Source organism: Schistocerca cancellata, chromosome 2 (genome assembly GCF_023864275.1).
Source record: "Schistocerca cancellata isolate TAMUIC-IGC-003103 chromosome 2, iqSchCanc2.1, whole genome shotgun sequence".
Taxonomy (NCBI): domain Eukaryota; kingdom Metazoa; phylum Arthropoda; class Insecta; order Orthoptera; family Acrididae; genus Schistocerca; species Schistocerca cancellata.
In genome coordinates, this window is record NC_064627.1 from 383,232,527 (window position 1) to 383,255,375 (window position 22,849).

Genomic DNA, 22,849 nt, shown 5'->3' on the forward strand with positions numbered 1-22,849 from the left:
TCTATTATTCAATATACATCAAAGCAGATACAAAAAAAACAGCAAGCAGTGATTAATGACTGTTTTATTGCATATTAAATGATTTATTGCATATTAAATGATTTATTGCAACACACAGTTTTTTATTGTATTTTCAGTAACACACACAAGTTTGTTTATATATTATATCTAAGTTTTAGTAACTATTACCATTAGGTCCTTTCTGAAAACCACGAGGTTTGGCTCTTACTGTGTGTAGAAATTTGTAACTGTCTTTGAGCCTCTATGCACTTTGTTGCGAACAACATCACAATGCACAAAAAAGTTCCTCTACTTGTCACTAAACCCAGTTTTGGGATTCTGAACTGTCTGCAGTCAATAACAGCGTACTTTGTACTACGATACTACCAAATGTCCTTGATTACTATAATTGCCTTCTGTTCCCAAAGTAAACACTCTACTACTGACCAAGTTGTCTATGCTGCTAAATGTACCAGAAAGTAATGAAGGACAGAATATAACGTGCCCAAGTTTGCAAGACTATGCATCACCTGAACTGTGATGTAATGTAACGTTGGTAGTAAAAGTTATCATTTGACTGGAGACAAGAAAAATAACATATTGCAGTCTTTGAGCTGTAAACTTTGTCAAAGTAACTGTCAAAGTACCTCAACACAGAAGATTAAACACATTCTGATTGTGTGCAGCCAAGTTCCATCCTCCAGCATACCATTTTCAGGAAATTATTAACTACAAATGTGCTGATTTTTCCACACTGGTTATGCCAATCAAAACTGTAACTATTAAGTCTCACATTAGTAGTTGTGTTGAGGCAACAACAGTGACACTCTGACGGATCAATAAGAAGAAAACTAAGCATAAGAGTGAGCAGAGTGCAGCACTTCTGGCAGAAATTGAAGAAGTAACAATTAACATGTGCCATGTGATAAAATCTGTAATATTAGTGAAAAGCACAAATACTTCATAATCACTTACCTGCTATCCTCAGGTTTCATGATTGTGTCAAGTCGTTTTGTCCAACTTAAATCTCATCAATGAAGGTAAACATATTCTTCATAATCAGGCCAATCATAACACATTTTTAAAAATTTACCTTTTTTCCGTACCTAAATTGTTTCCTTCATCTTACCTTTGATTACTTGACTGTTAATAAACTTGGGTGTGGTTTTCAAGGGTGAATCCTTCCCTTCTGTCGTGAAACACTAGCCAAACAGTATGACAGTCGTTTGTTGCTTCGTATCCTTTGGCTAGGTATGTACTTGGGGGATAGAAGTGCAAGCAGGAAATGGGATTTAGGAACCAAATGGTGCAGAACAACTGAATAAATTGCTTCAAAACTATTTCCACAGACAAGAATCACTGTTATACATCATCTACTGCACTGATCATTTTTGGAACCCAAGTGGTAAAAGAATGCTCTTCATGTCAAATACTAATCATCTTCATCCCTATCTGAGATGAAAAATATAAAACTAAAATCAGAAGGAGACGAATGACTGTGGAGGGTAGCGACTAAAATGACATAAGCCTTAGTTTTGGATTACACTACTCACAAATTAAGAATGTATGGATGAAAGTATAATAACTGGCTATTATCAATTCAAAAGAAAGCTTTTGAAATGGCAGGGAAAAAAAGCATTTCTCTTGCTTATGCATTCAGCACAAGGCAACAAACAAATTATTTTCATGCCTCTGCCTTTGCAGACTTAAAATATCTCCACATTATGCCAACTTCGTTCACATGGCAGATTCTTTCATCAGTGCAAGAAAGTATTGCATTTCACACAAGCATGTTTTCTCGAAACTATTATGTTCGTGCATAGGTTCATAGTGTTTTTGTTTTGCATATTCGTTTTCCGGTTACTATGGGTTTATTTATCAATTGTCAATTTTTATTTGTAGTTCACTGTTGCTAATTGGGCTTACATTTTGTCATCTAGAAATAGTGAGTGGAACTGTGAGTACAAGAAAATGGAGTTCCAAATGGAGAAATCTGAACATTTCTGATATATTCTTTTGTTTGAGTTCAGTGGAGGGCTGACAGTAGTAGAGGCAGCCAGAAACATTGGCGCTGGGTATGAAGATAATGCGTTTGGACAGAGCACGGAAAGATACTGGTTTTCTCCTTTTAAGGAGGGTCACTTTGATATTAGTCAACATTCAGGAAAGCCTTTGGGTTTGACGAAGATCATTTAACGAATTAATCCAAACTGATCCGTGTCAGTGTACCGAAGAACTGGAAAATGTGATGAACTGTGATCCTTCCATGATTGTGCAACATTTGCATGCAATGGCGTTAAGTTCAAAAATTGGGTGTATGGGTACTGCATACTCTAAGCCAAAACCACAAAAAATCAGCAGGTAGTCATATATGCATCTCTCTTTGCTTGTCATCGTTTGGCATGTGAACAACACAGATCATTTCTATGCTGTATCGTTGCTGGTGACTATAAATTGTGTCTTTATGCTAACATAAGGAAAAGAAAGGTATGGCTGACCCCCAAACAAACCAGAATCTACTCCTAAAAAGACCTGTGCACATCCACAAAAGATAATGTTTCACAGCTGGTGGAACAGCAGCGGCATGGTGTACTAAGAATTGCCTCCTCAAGATTTAACCATCACTAATGGCATTTATTGCCAACAACTGAGACATCTTGCAGACACAATCCAAGAACAATGACCAGGAAGACTGCATTAAGTGATGCTACTCCATGACAATGCCCACCCACAGTCTGCTAGACTGACAAAAAACACTATACAGGAGTTGGGTTGGAAGTTACTTCATACCAATCTTTTCCACCTGATCTTGTACCCTCAGATTCTCACATTTTCCACTCATGGATTGACAAGTTCTTCGCCTGAAAAAAAACATGATTACTACAGTCACTGAATTTGAAAGTTGCCCCCAGTGTTGGCAGACTGTTGCAAATAATGATGGAGAATACATTATTGATGTATGAAGTCTTATGTGTGTGTTATGCACCAACTTAATAGATGATGCACCTTCAACACACAGCTGGACATCATTGGTCGGAATATCTGACAACACCAACAAGTATAAGCAGCCCACTTCCAAAGTATACAGATATTTTGTAATGCTCTTTCATGGTGTCTATTGATAAAAAAGCAAACTGGAATTTGCTGTCAACTACAGGCCTAATATGCAAGACCCATTCATAAGATTATCTTGATACAAATATGACAGCAGGCGATAAAATAGAAATATTAGTCTAAAAATAACAGTGCTTGAATTTAATTTGACATTAAACTATGTAATGGCGACAATGTATTAGTTGTCCATTAGTGTAGAGCCAACTGTCAATGAAATGTCAGAACTTTTACAGTTCACAATAATTCTCAACATCATATTAATGAATAAATATCGTCATTCTATCATTCTTATACGTCACAAAACGCTGCTGAGAAAATTTCATCACATGACATGTATTTTATAGTAGTTCCTAACATGTGACAAACTCTAACCTTGGTACACAAAGAAGCAGGTTCAATTCATGTATTTTGCACAAATGATGCTGCAATAGTGTAAAACCATTCAGAAATAATTACACAGCGAGATCTCTATCCTCAAGCACAAAGCACAGAGATTTTTAAAATAGTACTGAGGCGCACACTAGAAAAATGTTAAATCTTTATTTACAGTGGTTTCAAGGTTCTTTCTTGCTATATGATTAATTTCTGATATCTAATAGTGTGCTACATGCACAATAAAATATTAGTTGTCAATTATGCTTCTGTGAGACGTTATCTTCAGGAACAAACAAGAACAACTACTAAACAAAAGACAATAGTTGAAACTTCAAATTCTCATTTTCTTTCTTTCCCTTCCTCTGCACAGAGAGAATATTCACTTATGTGCTACTGTCTTAACACTTTGAAGACCAACCACTTAGAGGAATTATTGGGCCAGAAAGACCAGCTACTTATGCTATTTTGGGAACATTACGGGCACATATTTAATTGATATTAATGACGAGAGGTTTAAAATGGTTTAAATGGCTCTGAGCACTATGGGACTTAACTGCTGTGGTCATCAGTCCCCTAGAACTTAGAACTACTTAAACCTAAGGACATCACACACATCCATGCCCGAGGCAGGATTCAAACCTGCGACCGTAGCGGTCACGCGGCTCCAGACTGTAGTGCCTAGAACCGCACAGCCACTCCGGCCGGCAATGACGAGAGAAAGAATGACTATCCTTCCAAAGAAAAAGTGTGAGGCCAGTTATTAAGCTATTTTTTTCCTACATATAACACACACACACACACACACACACACACACACACACACACACACACACACACACACACACACCTTACCTAGGTGGCTTTGGCTTCTTCTGTTTTTCATCGAAAGAAGTGTTTTGAAAGTTGTCACCAATGCCATGGAGTTCACTGAAATCTCCTGCCTCATTACACTCAGCAGGTGGTGCCAGAGCCGCTGCATCTTCTGGTTTTTTCTTTGGTTTTTTTGGTCTGGGGGCACCTTTGTTTCGAGCTTTACCTGTTGTACTTGATACCTATAAAACAACATTCATCACTAAGTATTTACACAATCACTTGCCAGCAGTATTTAGAGGGAAAACACACAATGAAATACCATCAACAGCACTATAATATATATCTGTATGTTTTAATAGCTAGTAGAGTAGTTAACAGTATAAAAATGAAAACATTCCATATTAATCCACAGAGAATGAGAATGCCTGGGACATTACTTACCTTCGTGAGAGACAAAGTCCAGTACAGCTGGATGAAAAAAAAAAAAAACATCCGTAGTTTAAGAAATATTCCTCTCCCCACTAGATATTGAAAGAGATCGTGAGCCGTTGTCATATATGAAAACTCAGCTACTCTTATAACTTATAGAGGATGATCAGATCGAGGTAGATATAACCTCACTTGAAATCCACCAATATGTTCTAAACAGCAGCAAGGTTAAAAAAGTCACCTACACTCATAATAAAAGCTTCTACCAACTTCTGTTACAACAAAAGAAAACTTATTTTGTAGCTGAGTATTTTCAGTATAGAAAATTCAATTTTTTAAATATTTTATACTGTGACCCCACAAAGCAATCAAAGCAACACATGCAACTTGCTTAAGATAAGAATACAGTCAGATATAGTTTCTATCCCACAAAGCAATCAAAGCAACATTTGTAATTTGCCTAAGAATGCAGTCAGTTATACCTTCCGATTTCCAACCTCCCTCCACAATCAGTAATGGCTTTTCTGTCCAAAATCATCTATCAGTTGATAATGTTGTGACTTTGCCGGTGTTTATGGCTTTGAATCAAATAACTTTTCAGAATATAACAGTTAAGGTTTATGCAGTCGAAGATTTCAGTGGTTTAATTAGCATAGGTGGCTCAGCATCTTTGTTACTGCTGAATTATTCTGTGCTACTCTCATTCATGGTTGTGATTCAACTTCTTGCAGTCCTGTTTCAGCTGTTTCATCCTCATTTTTGTTTGTGATGGAATAAATAACGAACTCAGCTCTTGTGAATGACTAGAAGTGCTTCATTTTTCTCCATCTTTGTGAACCATTACCTCACTGAAGCATATATTCTTTTTCTTAACCTGTGTGACATCCTTTGTTTTTATTAATCTCTGTGGAATACTGTGTAGAAAGTTAAGCATACCATTCATTTAAACCTGCTCAACAAATATACAGCCAGTCCCTCTTTCATCACATTTGTGACTGCACGCCTTTGGAATGTGGATGTGCACTTTACTGCCAAATACTGCCAAGTTATAGCTTCTTTCTTTATCATTCTCCTTCCAGTCTAATTATTCAATCTGCTGAGGGAACATACTGCTGTAGAGATCACTTCTCCCCTGAAAGTCATGTGTGATTTAGCTTCTATGAGTAGGCATCATGCCTTCTCAATAACAGTACTGTTACGTTGCTCAGCTAAACCATTTTGATCTACATTACAAGACACTGTCACCTATTGTACAACTCTCTTCATTCAGAAAAGTGGTAAATTTTTCCATGAACAAATCTGCTTGTGTTGTCAGTGTGTAACACACAAATCATCCCAGTCTGGTTCTCTTAAAAGTTTGAATACTTTTTGGGTCCTGATCCTTGGTCTTTTTCTTTTTAAGTGTATATACGAGGGTGAGTCAAATGAAAACCTTAAATATTTTTTTAAATATTATTTATTGTGCAGAAGTAGTACAAAGCTGTATCACTTTGCAAAATAATCTCCCCCACGCTCAATGCAAGTCCTCTAGCACATACAAAGTGCATACATTCCTTTAGCAAAAAATTCTTTTGGTAGTCCGCACAATAACTCGTGCACTGCGTGGCATACCTCTTCATCAGAACGGAGCTTCTTTCCTCCCATTTCGTCTTTGAGTGGTCCAAACATATGGAAATCACTTGGGGGCAAGGTCTGGTGAGTATGGTGGATGAGGAAGACACTCACAAAATGCAGGTCTGTGATTGTTGCAACTGTTGTACGGGCAGCGTGGGACCTTGCATTGTCATGTTGCAAAAGGACACCTGCTGACAGCAAACCACATCAATTTGATTTGATTGCAGGCCGCAGATGATTTTTTAGGAGATCTGTGTATGATGCAATGGTGATAGTGGTCCCTCTAGGCATGTAATGCTCCAAAATGACAACTTTTTCGTCCCAAAAGAGAGTCAGCATAACCTTCCCTGCTGATGGTTCTATTCGAAACTTCTTTGGTTTTGGTGATGAGGAATGGCGCCATTCCTTGCTCACTCTCTTCATTTCCGGTTGGTGAAAATGAACCCAGGTTTCGTCCCCAGTACTGATTCTTGCAAGGAAGCCATCACCTTCTCGTTCAAAGTGCTGAAGAAGTTCTTCACAAGTATGAACACGTTGTTCTCTCATTTCAGGAGTCAGGTGCCGTGGCATCCATCTTACAGCCGCTTTGTGAAACTGGAGCACATCATGCAGAATGTGATGTGCTGACCCATAACTAATCTGTAAACATGCTGCAGTGTCATTTAGTGCCACTCGGCGGTTTTCCTTCATTATGGCTTCAACTGCTGCAATGTTCTGTGGAGTCACAACTCGTTGTGCCTGACCTGGACAAGGAGCATCTTCCACTGAAGTCACACCATTTGCAAACTTCTTGCTCCATTCGTAGACTTGCTGCTGTGACAAACATGCATCACCGTACTGAACCTTCATTCATCAATGAATTTCAATAGGTTTCACACCTTCACTACACAAAGCCGAATAACAGAACGCTGTTATTCCCTGGTGCAAGTCGGCAAGTGGGGCGGCCATCTTATACTGATACTGCGACGGTATGTGTGCATCTGCACTATGCTGCCACCTAGAGGCCACTCTGCACGCTGTTTGTAGCATGCTTACCAACTTACAGGATAACCGCGCGAAATTTTGATTTCTTATTACAAATTTAAGGTTTTCATTTGACTCACACTCGTAATAAAACTTTTGTCAAGTAGTCTTTGATTATAATTATGAAGTACCTAGCTTTAGAACTGACATCATATGCATTGGTCCATGTAGTTCTGAATGAACTAATTCAAGTACATGATTAGTTTGAGAGAGAAAACATTTGAAAGGAAACATGCCTGCTCACCTTCTAAATACTTTACAATGGGACTGTTGACAGCTCCTTTACATGTATTACCTTTGTCCAAGCCTATATGTAAATCTTTCATTGAATCTAAATTTGAAGTCCCATCGTCTTGTGCCATACTTCAGTGTCATTTAATTACAATGTCCACTTTGGTTTTGCTTGTAAATTTAGCATCCAACTACTTTACTCATACCATTGATAAGAGTATATGCAGCAAAAAATTCTTCACCAAGTCATAAATATAACAGCCCCTTTTTATAAAAACAACTTTTTCTGTTATTCTGCTTACTGATGGCAAATTTGTATTTTATAGCCTAAATTAAGTACATGGATTAGTGAAATTCCTGTCTTAGTACAGCCTGCAAAGATGTCAATGAGTGTGTACATATCTTTTAAAGCTACATATCCACTGTTGGCTGCAATTACTTCTGAACTGATCATTGCCTGGGGCAAATTTCATTCACTTTGACACTTTGATGTACATCTACATTTACATCAACATGACCACTCTGCACTTCACTGCACTTCACACTTAAGTGCAAGGTTAATTAAACCACTTTTAGACTATTTCCGCTCTAACAGTACATGGGAAAAGGAACACTTAAATCTTTCCGCATGGACTCTGATTTCTTTTATGATTTTTCTCACTGCAACGAAAAACACTTATGTTTTAATGACTACTACCCCAACTCGCATATCATATCCATAACTACTCCCCCCCCCCCTCCCCTCCCCACTACCCGCTTTCACAATAATACAAATGGAGCTGACCTTCCTTGAACTTTTTCAATATCCTCCACCAATTATATCTGGTACAGATCCCGTACCGTGCAGCAATATTCCAGAAGAGGACTGTCAAGTGTAGCACAGGCACCTCCTTTAGTAGACCTGTTGCATCTTCAAGTGTTTTGCCTATGCCTATGCCTATGCCTATGCAATCGTTCCAATTTAAGCTGATCATGATAGTAATCCCTAGGTATTTAATTTAATTGACAACCTTTAGATTCGTATAATTTATCTTTTAACTGAAATTTAAGTGATTCCTTTTAGTACTGGTGTAGATGGCCCGAGTCAATTGCAACTTTTCACACCATACAGATATCTTTTCTAAATCATTTTGCAATTGGTTTGATCTTCTGATGAATGACCACAACATCTGCAAACAATTTAAGAGCGCTGCTTATATAGTTTCTCGAATCATTTAAATAGTTTAGGAACAACATGAGGCCTATAATGCTTCCTTGGCGAATGTCAGATATCACTTCTGTTTTACTCATCTGTAAACCTATAAATATGGAATCAATTTGACATCCTCTGTTGATAGTACTCATAACTTTGTGTGAATAAAGACCAGTTGTGTTTCACAAAAATGAGACTTTCTGCAGCTGTGCTGACTAAGTGTCAACAGATCTTTTTCTTTGAGGTAGTTCATAATATTTGATCACAGTTTATGTTCCAAAATCCTGTGCCAAATCAATGATGGTGATACCGGTCTGTAAATCAGTAGATTAATCCTATTTCTTTTCTGTAGTATTGGTGTGACTTCTGCAACTTTCCAGTCTTTAGATATGAATCTTTCATTGATTGAGCAGCTGTATACGATTGTTATATGCACCAGAGCCCTGATACCAGTCTCTTATAGGAGTATGCCTGATGTAGTTTTCATGAAGAATGGGATGTCTGCTGCTGCTTCTGACAGTTTATTGCTGGTCTTTGTTTTGCTCCAGCAGTATTTTACTAGTTTTAAGATGGTGCTTTGGGAAAATGTGACATGCATCCTACTAGTGATCCTACTTTTAGTTACAAGAATCATGGCATAGGACAACGATTTACAGCAACCCACTTGCAGTAACTGTCTAAATCAAATTTCCTGTGGCTGCAATATTCAAGTTTTTTCAAATCTATAGTTATCGGCTTATAATTGCCAGGGAGTAGAACGCAATCAACCCATTAGCCTTATACTTAGAAATTTAAGCCATCCAATACGTTGAAAGTTCTTCAACAGCAAGCAATTTTGTAGTTGTGACTGAAGTGTTGTCAACAAACCTATTCTCCTTTGAGAATCACAATATACTCATTTCAGTTTATCCCACATTTCCTCTTCCGTGGCAACCTTCTGGATACGCATGTAATCCGCCAGATGAACGGATAACCTTTTATTTCCTTTTGAGCTATTTATCTTCATTTCATTCTCATATTTCTTAACAATGCAGTTACGTCTTCTAATATTCTATTCCCTAGAGGTTCTCATTGGTGGAAATAAGCTAGACCTGAGATAAGCTATAATGTTTATATTTGTGTTCAAATCATGAAATTAAACACCACTACCTTTTATTAATTGACGGAAACGAATCTCGTGGCCTTCAACCAGTGGTTCAGGGTGGTTTCAGTTTCATTACCATTAATTTATTAATGTTTTTATACAGCGGACACATCAAGAGAACATTAAAACAGAACAATATATAAGTGCAGAATGTACACAGTAACGTGTGTAACTTCCTGAAGATAAGAATACTTTTAACATCTCAATGAACTGTTTCTTTCTCTTTTCCTATAACTGGAGTTATTTGACTGGAAATCCTTACCTGTGAGTTATCTAGCAAGTTTGAACCAAACATGTGATCTTGCAACACACAATGTGGACCTCCAGGACAAGGTCCAGATGCCTCATGCCTTCTGATAACTTCAAGCCTTTCTTGAAGAACACCAATCTATAAGAAATAAATAGAGAAATCAGACCGAGAGGTTAGGAGGTGGATGGAGGGGAGGAGGGGTAGGTAGGTAGGGGGGAGAGGGCGTATGGGGGGAGAGGGCGTATGGGGGGAGAGGGCGTATGGGGGGGAGAGGGCGTATTGGGGGGGAAGAGAGGGCGTATTGGGGGGGAAGAGAGGGCGTATTGGGGGGGAAGAGAGGGCGTATTGGGGGGGAAGAGAGGGCGTATTGGGGGGGAAGAGAGGGCGTATTGGGGGGGAAGAGAGGGCGTATTGGGGGGGAAGAGAGGGCGTATTGGGGGGGAAGAGAGGGCGTATTGGGGGGGAAGAGAGGGCGTATTGGGGGGGGGAAGAGAGGGCGTATGGGGGGGGGGAAGAGAGGGCGTATGGGGGGGGGGAAGAGAGGGCGTATGGGGGGGGGGAAGAGAGGGCGTATGGGGGGGGGGAAGAGAGGGCGTATGGGGGGGGGGAAGAGAGGGCGTATGGGGGGGGGGAAGAGAGGGCGTATGGGGGGGGGGAAGAGAGGGCGTATGGGGGGGGGAAGAGAGGGCGTATGGGGGGGGGAAGAGAGGGCGTATGGGGGGGGGAAGAGAGGGCGTATGGGGGGGGGGAAGAGAGGGCGTATGGGGGGGGGGAAGAGAGGGCGTATGGGGGGGGGAAGAGAGGGCGTATGGGGGGGGGAAGAGAGGGCGTATGGGGGGGGGGAAGAGAGGGCGTATTGGGGGGGGAAGAGAGGGCGTATTGGGGGGGAAGAGAGGGCGTATTGGGGGGGAAGAGAGGGCGTATTGGGGGGGAAGAGAGGGCGTATTGGGGGGGAAGAGAGGGCGTATTGGGGGGGAAGAGAGGGCGTATTGGGGGGGGAAGAGAGGGCGTATTGGGGGGGAAGAGAGGGCGTATTGGGGGGGAAGAGAGGGCGTATTGGGGGGGAAGAGAGGGCGTATTGGGGGGGAAGAGAGGGCGTATTGGGGGGGAAGAGAGGGCGTATTGGGGGGGAAGAGAGGGCGTATTGGGGGGGAAGAGAGGGCGTATTGGGGGGGAAGAGAGGGCGTATTGGGGGGGAAGAGAGGGCGTATTGGGGGGGAAGAGAGGGCGTATTGGGGGGGAAGAGAGGGCGTATTGGGGGGGAAGAGAGGGCGTATTGGGGGGGAAGAGAGGGCGTATTGGGGGGGAAGAGAGGGCGTATTGGGGGGGAAGAGAGGGCGTATTGGGGGGGAAGAGAGGGCGTATTGGGGGGGAAGAGAGGGCGTATTGGGGGGGAAGAGAGGGCGTATTGGGGGGGAAGAGAGGGCGTATTGGGGGGGAAGAGAGGGCGTATTGGGGGGGAAGAGAGGGCGTATTGGGGGCGAAGAGAGGGCGTATTGGGGGCGAAGAGAGGGCGTATTGGGGGCGAAGAGAGGGCGTATTGGGGGCGAAGAGAGGGCGTATTGGGGGCGAAGAGAGGGCGTATTGGGGGCGAAGAGAGGGCGTATTGGGGGCGAAGAGAGGGCGTATTGGGGGCGAAGAGAGGGCGTATTGGGGGGCGAAGAGAGGGCGTATTGGGGGCGAAGAGAGGGCGTATTGGGGGGGAAGAGAGGGCGTATTGGGGGGGAAGAGAGGGCGTATTGGGGGGGAAGAGAGGGCGTATTGGGGGGGAAGAGAGGGCGTATTGGGGGGGAAGAGAGGGCGTATTGGGGGGGAAGAGAGGGCGTATTGGGGGGGAAGAGAGGGCGTATTGGGGGGGAAGAGAGGGCGTATTGGGGGGGAAGAGAGGGCGTATTGGGGGGGAAGAGAGGGCGTATTGGGGGGGGAAGAGAGGGCGTATTGGGGGGAAGAGAGGGCGTATTGGGGGGGAAGAGAGGGCGTATTGGGGGGGAAGAGAGGGCGTATTGGGGGGGAAGAGAGGGCGTATTGGGGGGGGAAGAGAGGGAAGAGAGAGGGCGTATTGGGGGGGGAAGAGAGGGCGTATTGGGGGGGAAGAGAGGGCTGTATTGGGGGGAAGAGAGGGCTGTATTGGGGGGGAAGAGAGGGCGTATTGGGGGGGAGAAGAAGAGGGCGTATTGGGGGGGAAGAGAGGGCGTATTGGGGGGGAAGAGAGGGCGTATTGGGGGGAAGAGAGGGCGTATTGGGGGGGAAGAGAGGGCGTATTGGGGGGGAAGAGAGGGCGTATTGGGGGGGAAGAGAGGGCGTATTGGGGGGGAAAGACGAGAGGCGTATTGGGGGGGAAGAGAGGGCGTATTGGGGGGGAAGAGAGGGCGTATTGGGGGGGAAGAGAGGGCGTATTGGGGGGAAGAGAGGGCGTATTTGGGGGGGAAGAGAGGGGTGTATTGGGGGGGAAGAGAGGGTGTATTGGGGGGGGAAGAGAGGGTGTATTGGGGGGGGAAGAGAGGGTGTATTGGGGGGGAAGAGAGGGTGTATTGGGGGGGAAGAGAGGGTGTATTGGGGGGGAAGAGAGGGTGTATTGGGGGGGAAGAGAGGGTGTATTGGGGGGGAAGAGAGGGTGTATTGGGGGGGAAGAGAGGGTGTATTGGGGGGGAAGAGAGGGTGTATTGGGGGGGAAGAGAGGGTGTATTGGGGGGGAAGAGAGGGTGTATTGGGGGGGAAGAGAGGGTGTATTGGGGGGGAAGAGAGGGTGTATTGGGGGGGAAGAGAGGGTGTATTGGGGGGGGAAGAGAGGGTGTATTGGGGGGGGAAGAGAGGGTGTATTGGGGGGGGAAGAGAGGGTGTATTGGGGGGGAAGAGAGGGTGTATTGGGGGGGAAGAGAGGGTGTATTGGGGGGGAAGAGAGGGTGTATTGGGGGGGAAGAGAGGGAGGGGGGAGAGGGGGAGAGGGGGAGAGAGAGAGAGAGAGAGAGAGAGAGAGAGAGAGAGAGAGAGAGAGAGAGAGAGTGTGTGTGTGTGTGTGTGTGTGTGTGTGTGTGTGTGTGTGTGTGTGTGTGTGTGTGTGTGTGTGTTACACTGAGTACAACTATATTTCTAATGTATAATGGGCAGCCAACTGAAAACTGAACACCAGCCACAACAGAACCATGGAATGATTCCATTCAAAAGAAATCATTACATACATTAAGACATTCATTCATCCCCTGGGAGATGAGACAATCACTTACTGTTTCATAGAGAGACAATCACTTACTGTTTCATAGAACACAGTCGTCTGCTGACAGATTCACAACCGCATCCACTCTTCCACTTCCTTGGCTGACAAACCGACATCCATGCATGGCAGTCTTGTCAACAAAGATGTGAAAATCACACTGTTTAGTTCTGGGCTGTGCAGAGGATGCTGCTACTGAGACATAGCCTTCGTTCGACTGGCTGTGTGAAGGCTAGCATTATCGTGCAACAGGACGATTCCTTCTGACTGCTTCCCTGGACATTTTTATTTTATGGTGCATTGCTGTTTCTGCCAAGTATCTTCATAGTGATGTGATGATTGTAGCTCCACACTCAAAGAACTCGACAAGCAGAGGGCCCCTATGGTCGAAGGAGGTCGTCATGATCTTACCGGAACGTTTCCACTGTTTACTTTGCAGTTTGCGTTCTGACTACCTGAATGCTGTCAGATGGAATCATGCTGCTGCACAATAATGCCTATCCCCACACTACCAATCGGACAAAGGCTACACTTCAGCAGTTAGAATGGGAAACACAGCAACATCCTCCATACAGACAAAGTCTTTCACTATGTGATTTCACATATTTTCCGATCTGAAGAACGCTTGCTTTGATGTCTGTTTCAGTCGGATGAGGATGTGCAGAATTGGTGCAGTTGTGGATCCATCAGCAGCTAACTGCATTCCACAAAACAGGAATTTACGGTCCAGTCGCCTAGTGGTATAAATGTCGTAGCATGTGTAGTGATTACTTTTGAATGGAACCATTAAATGGTTCTGTTGCGACGCGTGTTTGGTTTTCGTTTGACTGACCAGCATATCAGCGTTGAAGAAACGATACCACGTAACTGACTTCTTGTTGATTGTCAATTTGTTAGCATCCTTCGGTCTAAGAACAATTTCTGTTAGAGTGGGAATGACAAACTTTAATTTTTTACGAAGAAAATGAAGCTGGAACAATACCACATACATCAAAGACAGGAAAAAAAAACGGATGTAAATTTCATGAAAAGGCAAAGGAATGAAATACCACACACCTGGAGCATAGTAGTATTGGGAAGCAATACTATGTAAAAGCTAAAGTCTACTATGCAGCCAAGAACATTACTACAGTTTATCACGTATCACTATATGTTTGAAAATAGTTCTCTAGTCATCAATTCGGTACAAACAAATGGACAGTGCTTCTGAAGACTATCTTTACAAAGGACCAAAAATATATGCTCTGCTGAAAATAACACATGAAAGTGAAGATTTGTTCCTTAGAGTATACATATCCTGTTACAGCAATCCAAAAAAACTTTGAATCTCACAAAGGGACCTAATGGACTGGCCCTATTCCATTTTATTCATATCTGTTGCACAGGTCAGCATCAAGACAGTAGTTTCCTAGCACAGTATGATGCATTTCTTCAAATTCGTTTTTGAAATTTCAAAGTGCTATTAAGTACAAATCTTGAGCATGTAGCTGAATGCTTACAGCTAGCCTCGAAATTGCGGAATCACTGGTTCGGTGCTCACTTGCAGCAACTTTTTTCGTATTTTACATTTTTACCTTTAAATTATTCTATATTTTTTTTATCAAGCTAAAATGTTAGTTAACCAATAATGAATAATAACTATGATAAAAATAACTTACTTTAAATTACTAATCACAAGAAAATATGAAATGTCTTATTGTGAAATGAAACATTATGTATACAAGGTGCGATCAAAAAGTAATTGGATTTTTTTCATTTCGCATGATTTATAAATCCAATTTACAATTTTTGTTTTCTGTGTGGTACACATGTTCCTAACATGTGTTTGCATTTTCAACTTATTGTTGACAGGTGATAAACATTTTCAAGTGTTTGGGGAATTTTTAGGTTGGTTTTTTTTTGGGGGGGGGGGGGGCGGGGGAGATCAAAGAATCTACAGTAAATTTTGCCTGAAAAATGAAATAATGAAGTGTAGCACTGCATTCAAAATGTCTGCAGCATTTTGCGAATCTACGAGTAAGACAAGTGCTTATGAATGGTATAAACTTTTCAAAAAAGGTCAAGAAGAAGCTGAACGCGATAACCACCCAGGATGCCCAAGCACATCTGTCACTGATGACAAGGTGGAAGAAATAAAGAAAATGGTTCTGGGAAACTGACACATCAACATCAGAGGTTGCTGATGACATCGGCATTTCCTTTTGCTCATTCCGAGCAATTTTTTCGAACGTTCTAGGCATGAAATGTATGGCAGCAAAGTCTGTTCCAAAACCATTGAATTTCGACCAAAAACATCATATAGACATCACTCAGGGATTGCAGAACAAAATCAGAAACAATCCAGAACTTCTAAAGAATAACACGGGTATACCAGGTAGGACATTGAAACCAAGGCCCAATCGTCCCCTAGGAAACTGCATGAGGAGCCAATACCAAAAAAAGTTCGAGAAGTTTGATCACACGAAGGTTATTCTCACTGCTTTCTTTGATTACAATGGGATAGTGCATCACGAGTTCCTGCCTTACGGTCTTAAGGTCAATATGGAATACTACCTGAAAGTTATACGCCGTTCATGTGAAGCAATCTTAAGAAAACGACCAGAACTGTGGCAAAACCACTCATGTAAATTGCATCACGATAATGCTCCCTCTCGCACCTCAATGCTTGTTAGTTATTTTTTAGCAACAAAAAACAAAGCCATTATATTGCCTCAACAACCATATTTGCCAGACATCGGCCCCTGCAACTTCTTTCCATTTTCCGAGTCCGAAGAGAGCCACAAAAGGACATCATTTTGTCACCACTGACGAGATAAAAACAGAATCACTGAAGGAGCTGAACATCATAACAAAATGGAAACTCCAGAAGTGCTTTTAAGATTGGAAAAAGCATAGGCACAAGCGTATTATATCTGGGGGGATTACTCTGAAGGGGACAAATTTGATACTGATGACAGATAAATCAAGATTCTTCATGAGGGGGGGAGGGGGGTAAAAAAAAAAAGTGTGTTACTTTTTGACCACACCTCTTATAAGCACTACTGCTCCAGTCACTAGACAAAAAATTTTCACAGACTAGACAAACTGACTTAGGGAAACAGCGACCATATTTTAATTTTTTTTTTATTTATACATTGTTAACACCTAACCCGCCTGTTTCGTTAATTTCATATTCCAACAGTTATCACTGAGCATGGAAATTACTCTGAATTGTCACTTAGTTTTATAGTCTTTTATTACTGCCATTTTTTTTCTTTTTGAACAGATCATCGGAAGATTACTTTGTAACAAGTCAAAACCACAACCGATGCCATTTTTGTGACCCTAGGCTGAAATATATAATATAAAATATTTTATTTTCTATTTGGCATTTCACATATTTGTACTGAATTTTAATTTAGTGTGAATCCTTGCAACTAACAATTAAAAATAAACAAATATGAATCAAAGTTTTGATAAAAATTTGTTAATAAATATAGACATCAGACAAAAATTAAAACAATATTTGTAGTAGTGAGAATCAACCGTAACACTGTCATTTCAAGACTAGAACGCTATGCATTCAGCTATACATGGCTCTTTTAAATATACTTAAATGATTTGTACTAAGGGGACACAGTTGCGAATGGGCTTCAAACAATCCATTTTTAAAAACTTGTTACATGCTCCAATTATTTGGCTACAAAATGCCATTTGTTTCATTCAAATATGACGACTAGCTTCATAGTTATTAATTTTTAGTGATGCATGGTAACTAAGTGTCACGCCCACTTTTTCTACGTCTTGCTGAGCAGTGACTGCAATATAGCAGTTATTTGTGTTCCACATATACTCTTATTTCAGTTGCAAGAGAGAATTATTGTTCCAATGTTTCCCAGCTTGTCTGCATTACTGACTATCATTTGTCAACTCTAATCTTTGTTGTTTACCTTTTAGTGACACAAATTCTAGTGTGCTTTCGTGGAAAGTTATAAGCAGAATGGGTACGAAAAGGAAGTTTGGGTAAGCCCAGCTTTCGTGGAAATGTATAAAAATAAATCATGAAACTGCTAGTTATGAACAGAGGAAATAAAATAATATTGAAGGTGAAGTCAGTGTTTCAAGTTAAAAGGCTAAATGCTTCCTGTTTTCTGAGTGCCTCTCAAATGCATGACAAAGGAATATGTGATGTCAACAGTGTTTCTCCTCCTACTGCCACAAAAATTCTGATTTTCATGAAGTTATTGAGTGAACTTGAGGGAAACATACTTGCTGTTAAGACTGTAGTGGAAACATCAGTTTACATGAAGCTGTGGGGAAAACCCAAGGGAATTGTTTGTAATCTACTTCTAAAATGTCTGGAATGTAAATTTACAGCCAATACAATGTCTTCAGTGGACATGATAAGAGCAGCAGGTCCAGTGGGAATGCAGTGGCTGTATAGAGTACTATCAAGCGTGTGTAGAAATAGTAAAATACCTGTCGACTGGAGAACAGGAGACATTGTTCCCATCTTCAAGAAAGGCAATAAAAGACTTTGTAAAAACTACAGAGGAATAACCCTCATGAGTCATACAGCCAAAATTTTTGAAAGAATTTTACTAAATCGAATAAGTGAAAAGATAGAAAAGGAGCTGAGTGAAGAACAGCATGGGTTTAGGAAAGGAAGGAGCACAATCGACCTGATATTTTCTATCCGTCAACTGATGGAAAAAAGTTGGGAGTATAACAAAAGGGTGATAATGGTTTTTATAGACATAGAAAAGGCATATGACTCAGTTGACAGGGAAAGACTCTGGGAAGAACTGAAGAAGATAGATATAGAATATGGATACATTAATGTTATAAAGACAATGTACAGAGGCCACAATTGTAGAATTAGAACACCATTGGGGAACTCTGAATACTTCGAAATAAGACAAGGACTTAAGCAAGGAAGTATTCTATCTCCTGCGCTTTTTAATGTTGTGATGGAGGGAATGAATAGGGCAGTTAAAGATATAGTAAAAGAAAAAGACAAAAAGATGATTTTTGCAGATGATATGGTAATATGGGGTGATAAAGAGGTAGATGTACAGTTACAGCTTGATGCGTGGAAGGAAATAATGAAAAGGTATGGATTAAAAATAAATAAAGATAAGAGTGAAGTAATGGTATTTGGAAGAGAGAAAGGAATCAATGGAAATTTTACCTTGAATGGAGAACCCCTCAAAGTGGTAGAAAGTTTCACTTATTTAGGGAGCGAAATATCTAGGGATGGAAGAATAACTAACGAAATAAATAGGAGGTTACAGAAGGGAGGCAATTTCTACCAAACAATAAAACATATGATTTGGAATAATGAAATTTCAGAAGGAGCAAAACTGATGTATAAGAATTATTACTTCCCTATTGTCACCTATGGTGGAGAAACATGGACAATGAAAGAAAGGGACTGCAAGCAGGGGAAATGAAATTTCTCAGAGCAGTTAAGGGAAAAACAAGAATGGACAGAGTAAGGAATGTAGAGATTAGAAAGGACCTCAAACAAGAAAGTATGAGAGAAGAAATTGAAAGAAAGAGATTAAGATGGTATGGGCATGTTAAGAGGATGCATGGGCAGAGACTCCCCAAAATTATGGAAGAACTAAAGATGGATGGGAAAAGACCTAGAGGGCGCCCAAGAACACGGTGGAAAATGGGAGTGAGAATATCTGTTGAAAGGAGAGGTGTGACCTGGCAGCAAGTGGAGGAAGAAAAGTGGTGGGAGGACCGAGCCAAATGGAGAGGACTCGTCAGCACCCAGACCCGGCAGTAGCTGGAGCGGGATTCGGATATAGATAGATAGATAGACAATGTCTTCTCATACAACAACAAGCAGACACTATGAAAACAACATACAATAAAACACTTTTTTAACATACAATAAGTGTGCGCATTTAGATCAATTGGAAAAGGGAAAAATTAAGGTGCAGTAGTGAACAGCCCCCCTCCCCTCCCTGATGCTTACAACAAGACTATTGTGCTGTTGTGGCTGAGGTGTGTGTGCAAGGCTGACAGCAGCAACAAAAGTTCTACTGAATGACCTAGCCCCAGGAATATTGCTGGTGGTTTTGATGGCAGTTGGCAGAAACTTGGGCATACATCCCTAAACAGTATTATGTCAGCTGCTACTTCTGATGCTGGAAAGATTCTGGATACTGAAATAATTAGTTATTTCTGCAACATATGTAACAAAAATCCCAATACCCAAGGACTATAGTGAATCTAGTGGAGTCGTGGAAGTGGCTGGTGGCGTTAACATTTTCAGAATGTCTAAGCAGTCAAGATGTGCTGTATACAGAGGGGGAGAGTAAGGCCTATCAGAAAGCAGTTGAAGAGAAACCATATGGGACTACACTCAAAATTAATAAAATTTAGAGTAGAGGGCATGTACATGAATGGAATCACGACTTCTGAAGTTACATAAAATAAAACAAATCTGCTAACTTTTACAATTTATCCACAAAATGTACGGAAATTGCAGCATTTTACAGTTTTACAGATGGAAAGTATCATTTTACAACTTTGCAGATAAAAATTTGAAATGTTAAATTCGATAATCACCCCATTTTCGTCAAAGGCTCCGCAAGTTCTACATTCTGCTCCATTTGTTCGTCATGATTTAACCCATAATCTTTGACAATGTGTGGATTTCATTCCGCGTGTGTGTGTGTGTGTGTGTGTGTGTGTGTGTGTGTGTGTGCATAATCTTTGTTCATGTGGGTGGTGTCATGTTCATTTAATGGTTTAAGACTTTGTGTGGTTTGATATGTTTCAATGAAGTGTTTAAAAACCTTGAGTGTTTATGTTGTAATTTGATGTGACATTCAGTGATCTAGGTTCCTTTCGATATTTCAGTACAAATCGAGACTTTGTTCTCTGACATTTTCATACACTATATTCCTATTTTAGGATTCATGAGTAAATCCAAGAAGGCATTTAAAAAATCATATTCGACTGATTTTCCGTGCATACTAAAAATCAAGAAAGGGAGAAAAAGTTGCTTATGCACGCTACGTGGTTGCACACGGTGGAAGGAACGATTTAAGAAATGTAAGTGATTTAAGTTATGTTAAATCGAAAGAAGATTACAAGAAAATCCACGTCTTTTTTGCGAAGTTTGGAAACATTGCCAAAGACTTAATTAGAGCCAAGTGTGTGTCTACTTCCTTTTTAGTGGAACACAATGTGCCTTAAGTGCGGCTGATCATGCTGGTGCTTTATTTAAGACTATGTTTCCCAAATTAGAGTTGCAAAGAAATATAGCTGTAGCCACACATAAATAACATGCACTGTAAGTAAAATGGCAAAAAATACATCATCCGAAGTTGTTAAGTGCCTTCAGAACAGACGATTTTCGTTGGCCAGAGATGGAAGCAATGATACAAATAACAAGTTGTATCCTGTTTTGTTACATTATATTCCATGGGAATAAGTAGCGAGCACTGTGCTATCCATACCAGCGTCAGACAGGTTCTCAACAGGACAAAACATAGGTAACCTGATGTTATCACAGGTGAATTCTCATAACATACCAACTGAAAACTGTGCAGCTTTCTGCTCTGACAATGCTCCTGTTATGATATGACACAAAAATGGGGTTTCAGCAGTCCTGAGGGAAGTTCAACCAGATATTGCCATCATAGGTTGCATTTGCCACTTTATTTATCTAGCAGCTGAAAACGGCTGGAGAAGGTGGACGAGAGCCTTGTTGATGTATTTTATTTCTTAGACAAGAGTGTGAAAAGAAAATAGTGCCTTCAGAAATTGTACAATAAACAGGCAAAGAAAATTCTGAATCATGTACGTAGCAGGTAGTTATCTTCAGGTAGATGTTTGAATATATTACTGGACCAGTGGGATCCACTTCTTTCTTCAAGGAGGAAGTAATATTATGTAACCAAAACATTTCCACAAGCTTGACATCTTTCAGAATATGTAGAGTTGAGCAAAATGGATCCAATGAGTATGAGAAGAAGAGAATTCTTGATTCTGCTACTGTACATTCCCCTAAAGAATAGCATATTCTTCCACATGATAAACCCATCCTAAAAAGTAAGACTTTTACTACAACACGTGAGGGAAAATTGTTTATGTTCCTGCCCTCAAACTTTTGCAATTTCCTTCATATGACTATTCCTGTATTTGACAAATTGAATACTGTCAAAAGCTCCTCACTGCTTTACGTTGAGTACAACTTGATTCAAAATCAAAGAAGTGGTGATAAGTTAGTTACTGGCATCAGACTTTGAACATAATAAATGATCTGCAAGATACAGATAAATCCATTTTCTTTTCACCACTTAGAAACTACTTTTGTACTGCCTGTGACTCCATCCCCAACAAGTTTCCACTCAAAGATGATGTGTTAGAGCATGCTCAAGTTGCAGGTTAGATAAAATTTAAGATGTACAGTTTTCTTCCATTCTTTTTTCTTGGAAAAGTTGCCTATCATGTTATGCATGGAAGACTGGTTGGTTGGGTGGAGAAGGGACCAAATTACGTGGTCATCAGTCCCTCCGACCTTAGGTTAACTGAAGCCGATAAAATCCCATATTAGGAGAGGGAACTACAATGTCCATAAAATGATAAGGAAAGAAGGAAAAGGGCGGAAGAAGAGGCGAGGGAAAGAAAGTGACTAATCACAGGGGTGGGAAGGAAGAAGCACAGGAGACAAGACAGGCCCCATAAGAAAAGGAGTGGGAAGGCAGAGGGCCGGGGTGAACCACCAAGCCCAGTTGAAGCCAATCCAGTCAGGGCAAAGGAGGGGAGCAAAAGGGCCTGCCATACACTCCACTCACCGATAAGGTGGCAGGTCCCTCCCTTAAATAAAGCGATAAAAACCCCCATCACGAATAAAACGTAAAATGAGATCCGCCGCTGAGGCACTGTCAGCCAACACCAGGAGCAGTCCAATAAGATGCGAGCCACAGTCAACATCGATCCACAATAACAGAGAGGGAGGTCCTCACGTCAGAGGAGATAACCGTGAGTCAAAAAAGTATGGCCGATGCGGAGCCGGCATAGAACAACAAGAGGCCTTATGAGAGGCCCGTGAGGAGGACCGCCATAGAATTTTAGAATCCTTAATTGCCCTGAGCTTGTTCGGCGAAGAAAGAGTGCGCCATTCTGCATCCCAAAGGCCCAAAACCTGACAGCGTAATGCCGAGTGAAGGTCTATTTCCAGAATGCCAATAGGAAGCGATGGCCTGGTAGTAGCTAATTTAGCCTGAGCAGGAGCGAATATGGTCCAGTGCGCACAAGATGGCTACCAATTCTGCAGTAAAAGCACTACAGCCATCTGGCAAGGAATGAAGTTCTGTGCTTCGCGCGCAGGTGTAAGCAAAACCAGTGTGGCCAGCTACAATGGAGCCACCAGTATAGATCACTGCTGAATCCTGGAACGAACTGAGGAGACAGTAGAATTGGTGGCGAAGAGCCATTGGAGGGACA

The 22,849-nt window shown here is 41.3% G+C and overlaps 1 protein-coding gene across 1 annotated transcript in view; it reads right to left on the bottom strand.

Annotated features, from left to right (window-relative positions):
- Positions 1-22,849, bottom strand: part of LOC126161789 (chromodomain-helicase-DNA-binding protein 7) — a 315,231-nt gene that overhangs the window by 248,885 nt on the left and 43,497 nt on the right. Inside the window, exons 4-5 of the mRNA XM_049917862.1 lie at positions 10,198-10,323; positions 4,342-4,541 (exon numbers count right to left, since the gene is read on the bottom strand). Coding sequence (XP_049773819.1) covers positions 4,342-4,541; positions 10,198-10,323 — 326 coding nt within the window. The remainder of the gene's footprint in view (positions 1-4,341; positions 4,542-10,197; positions 10,324-22,849) is intronic.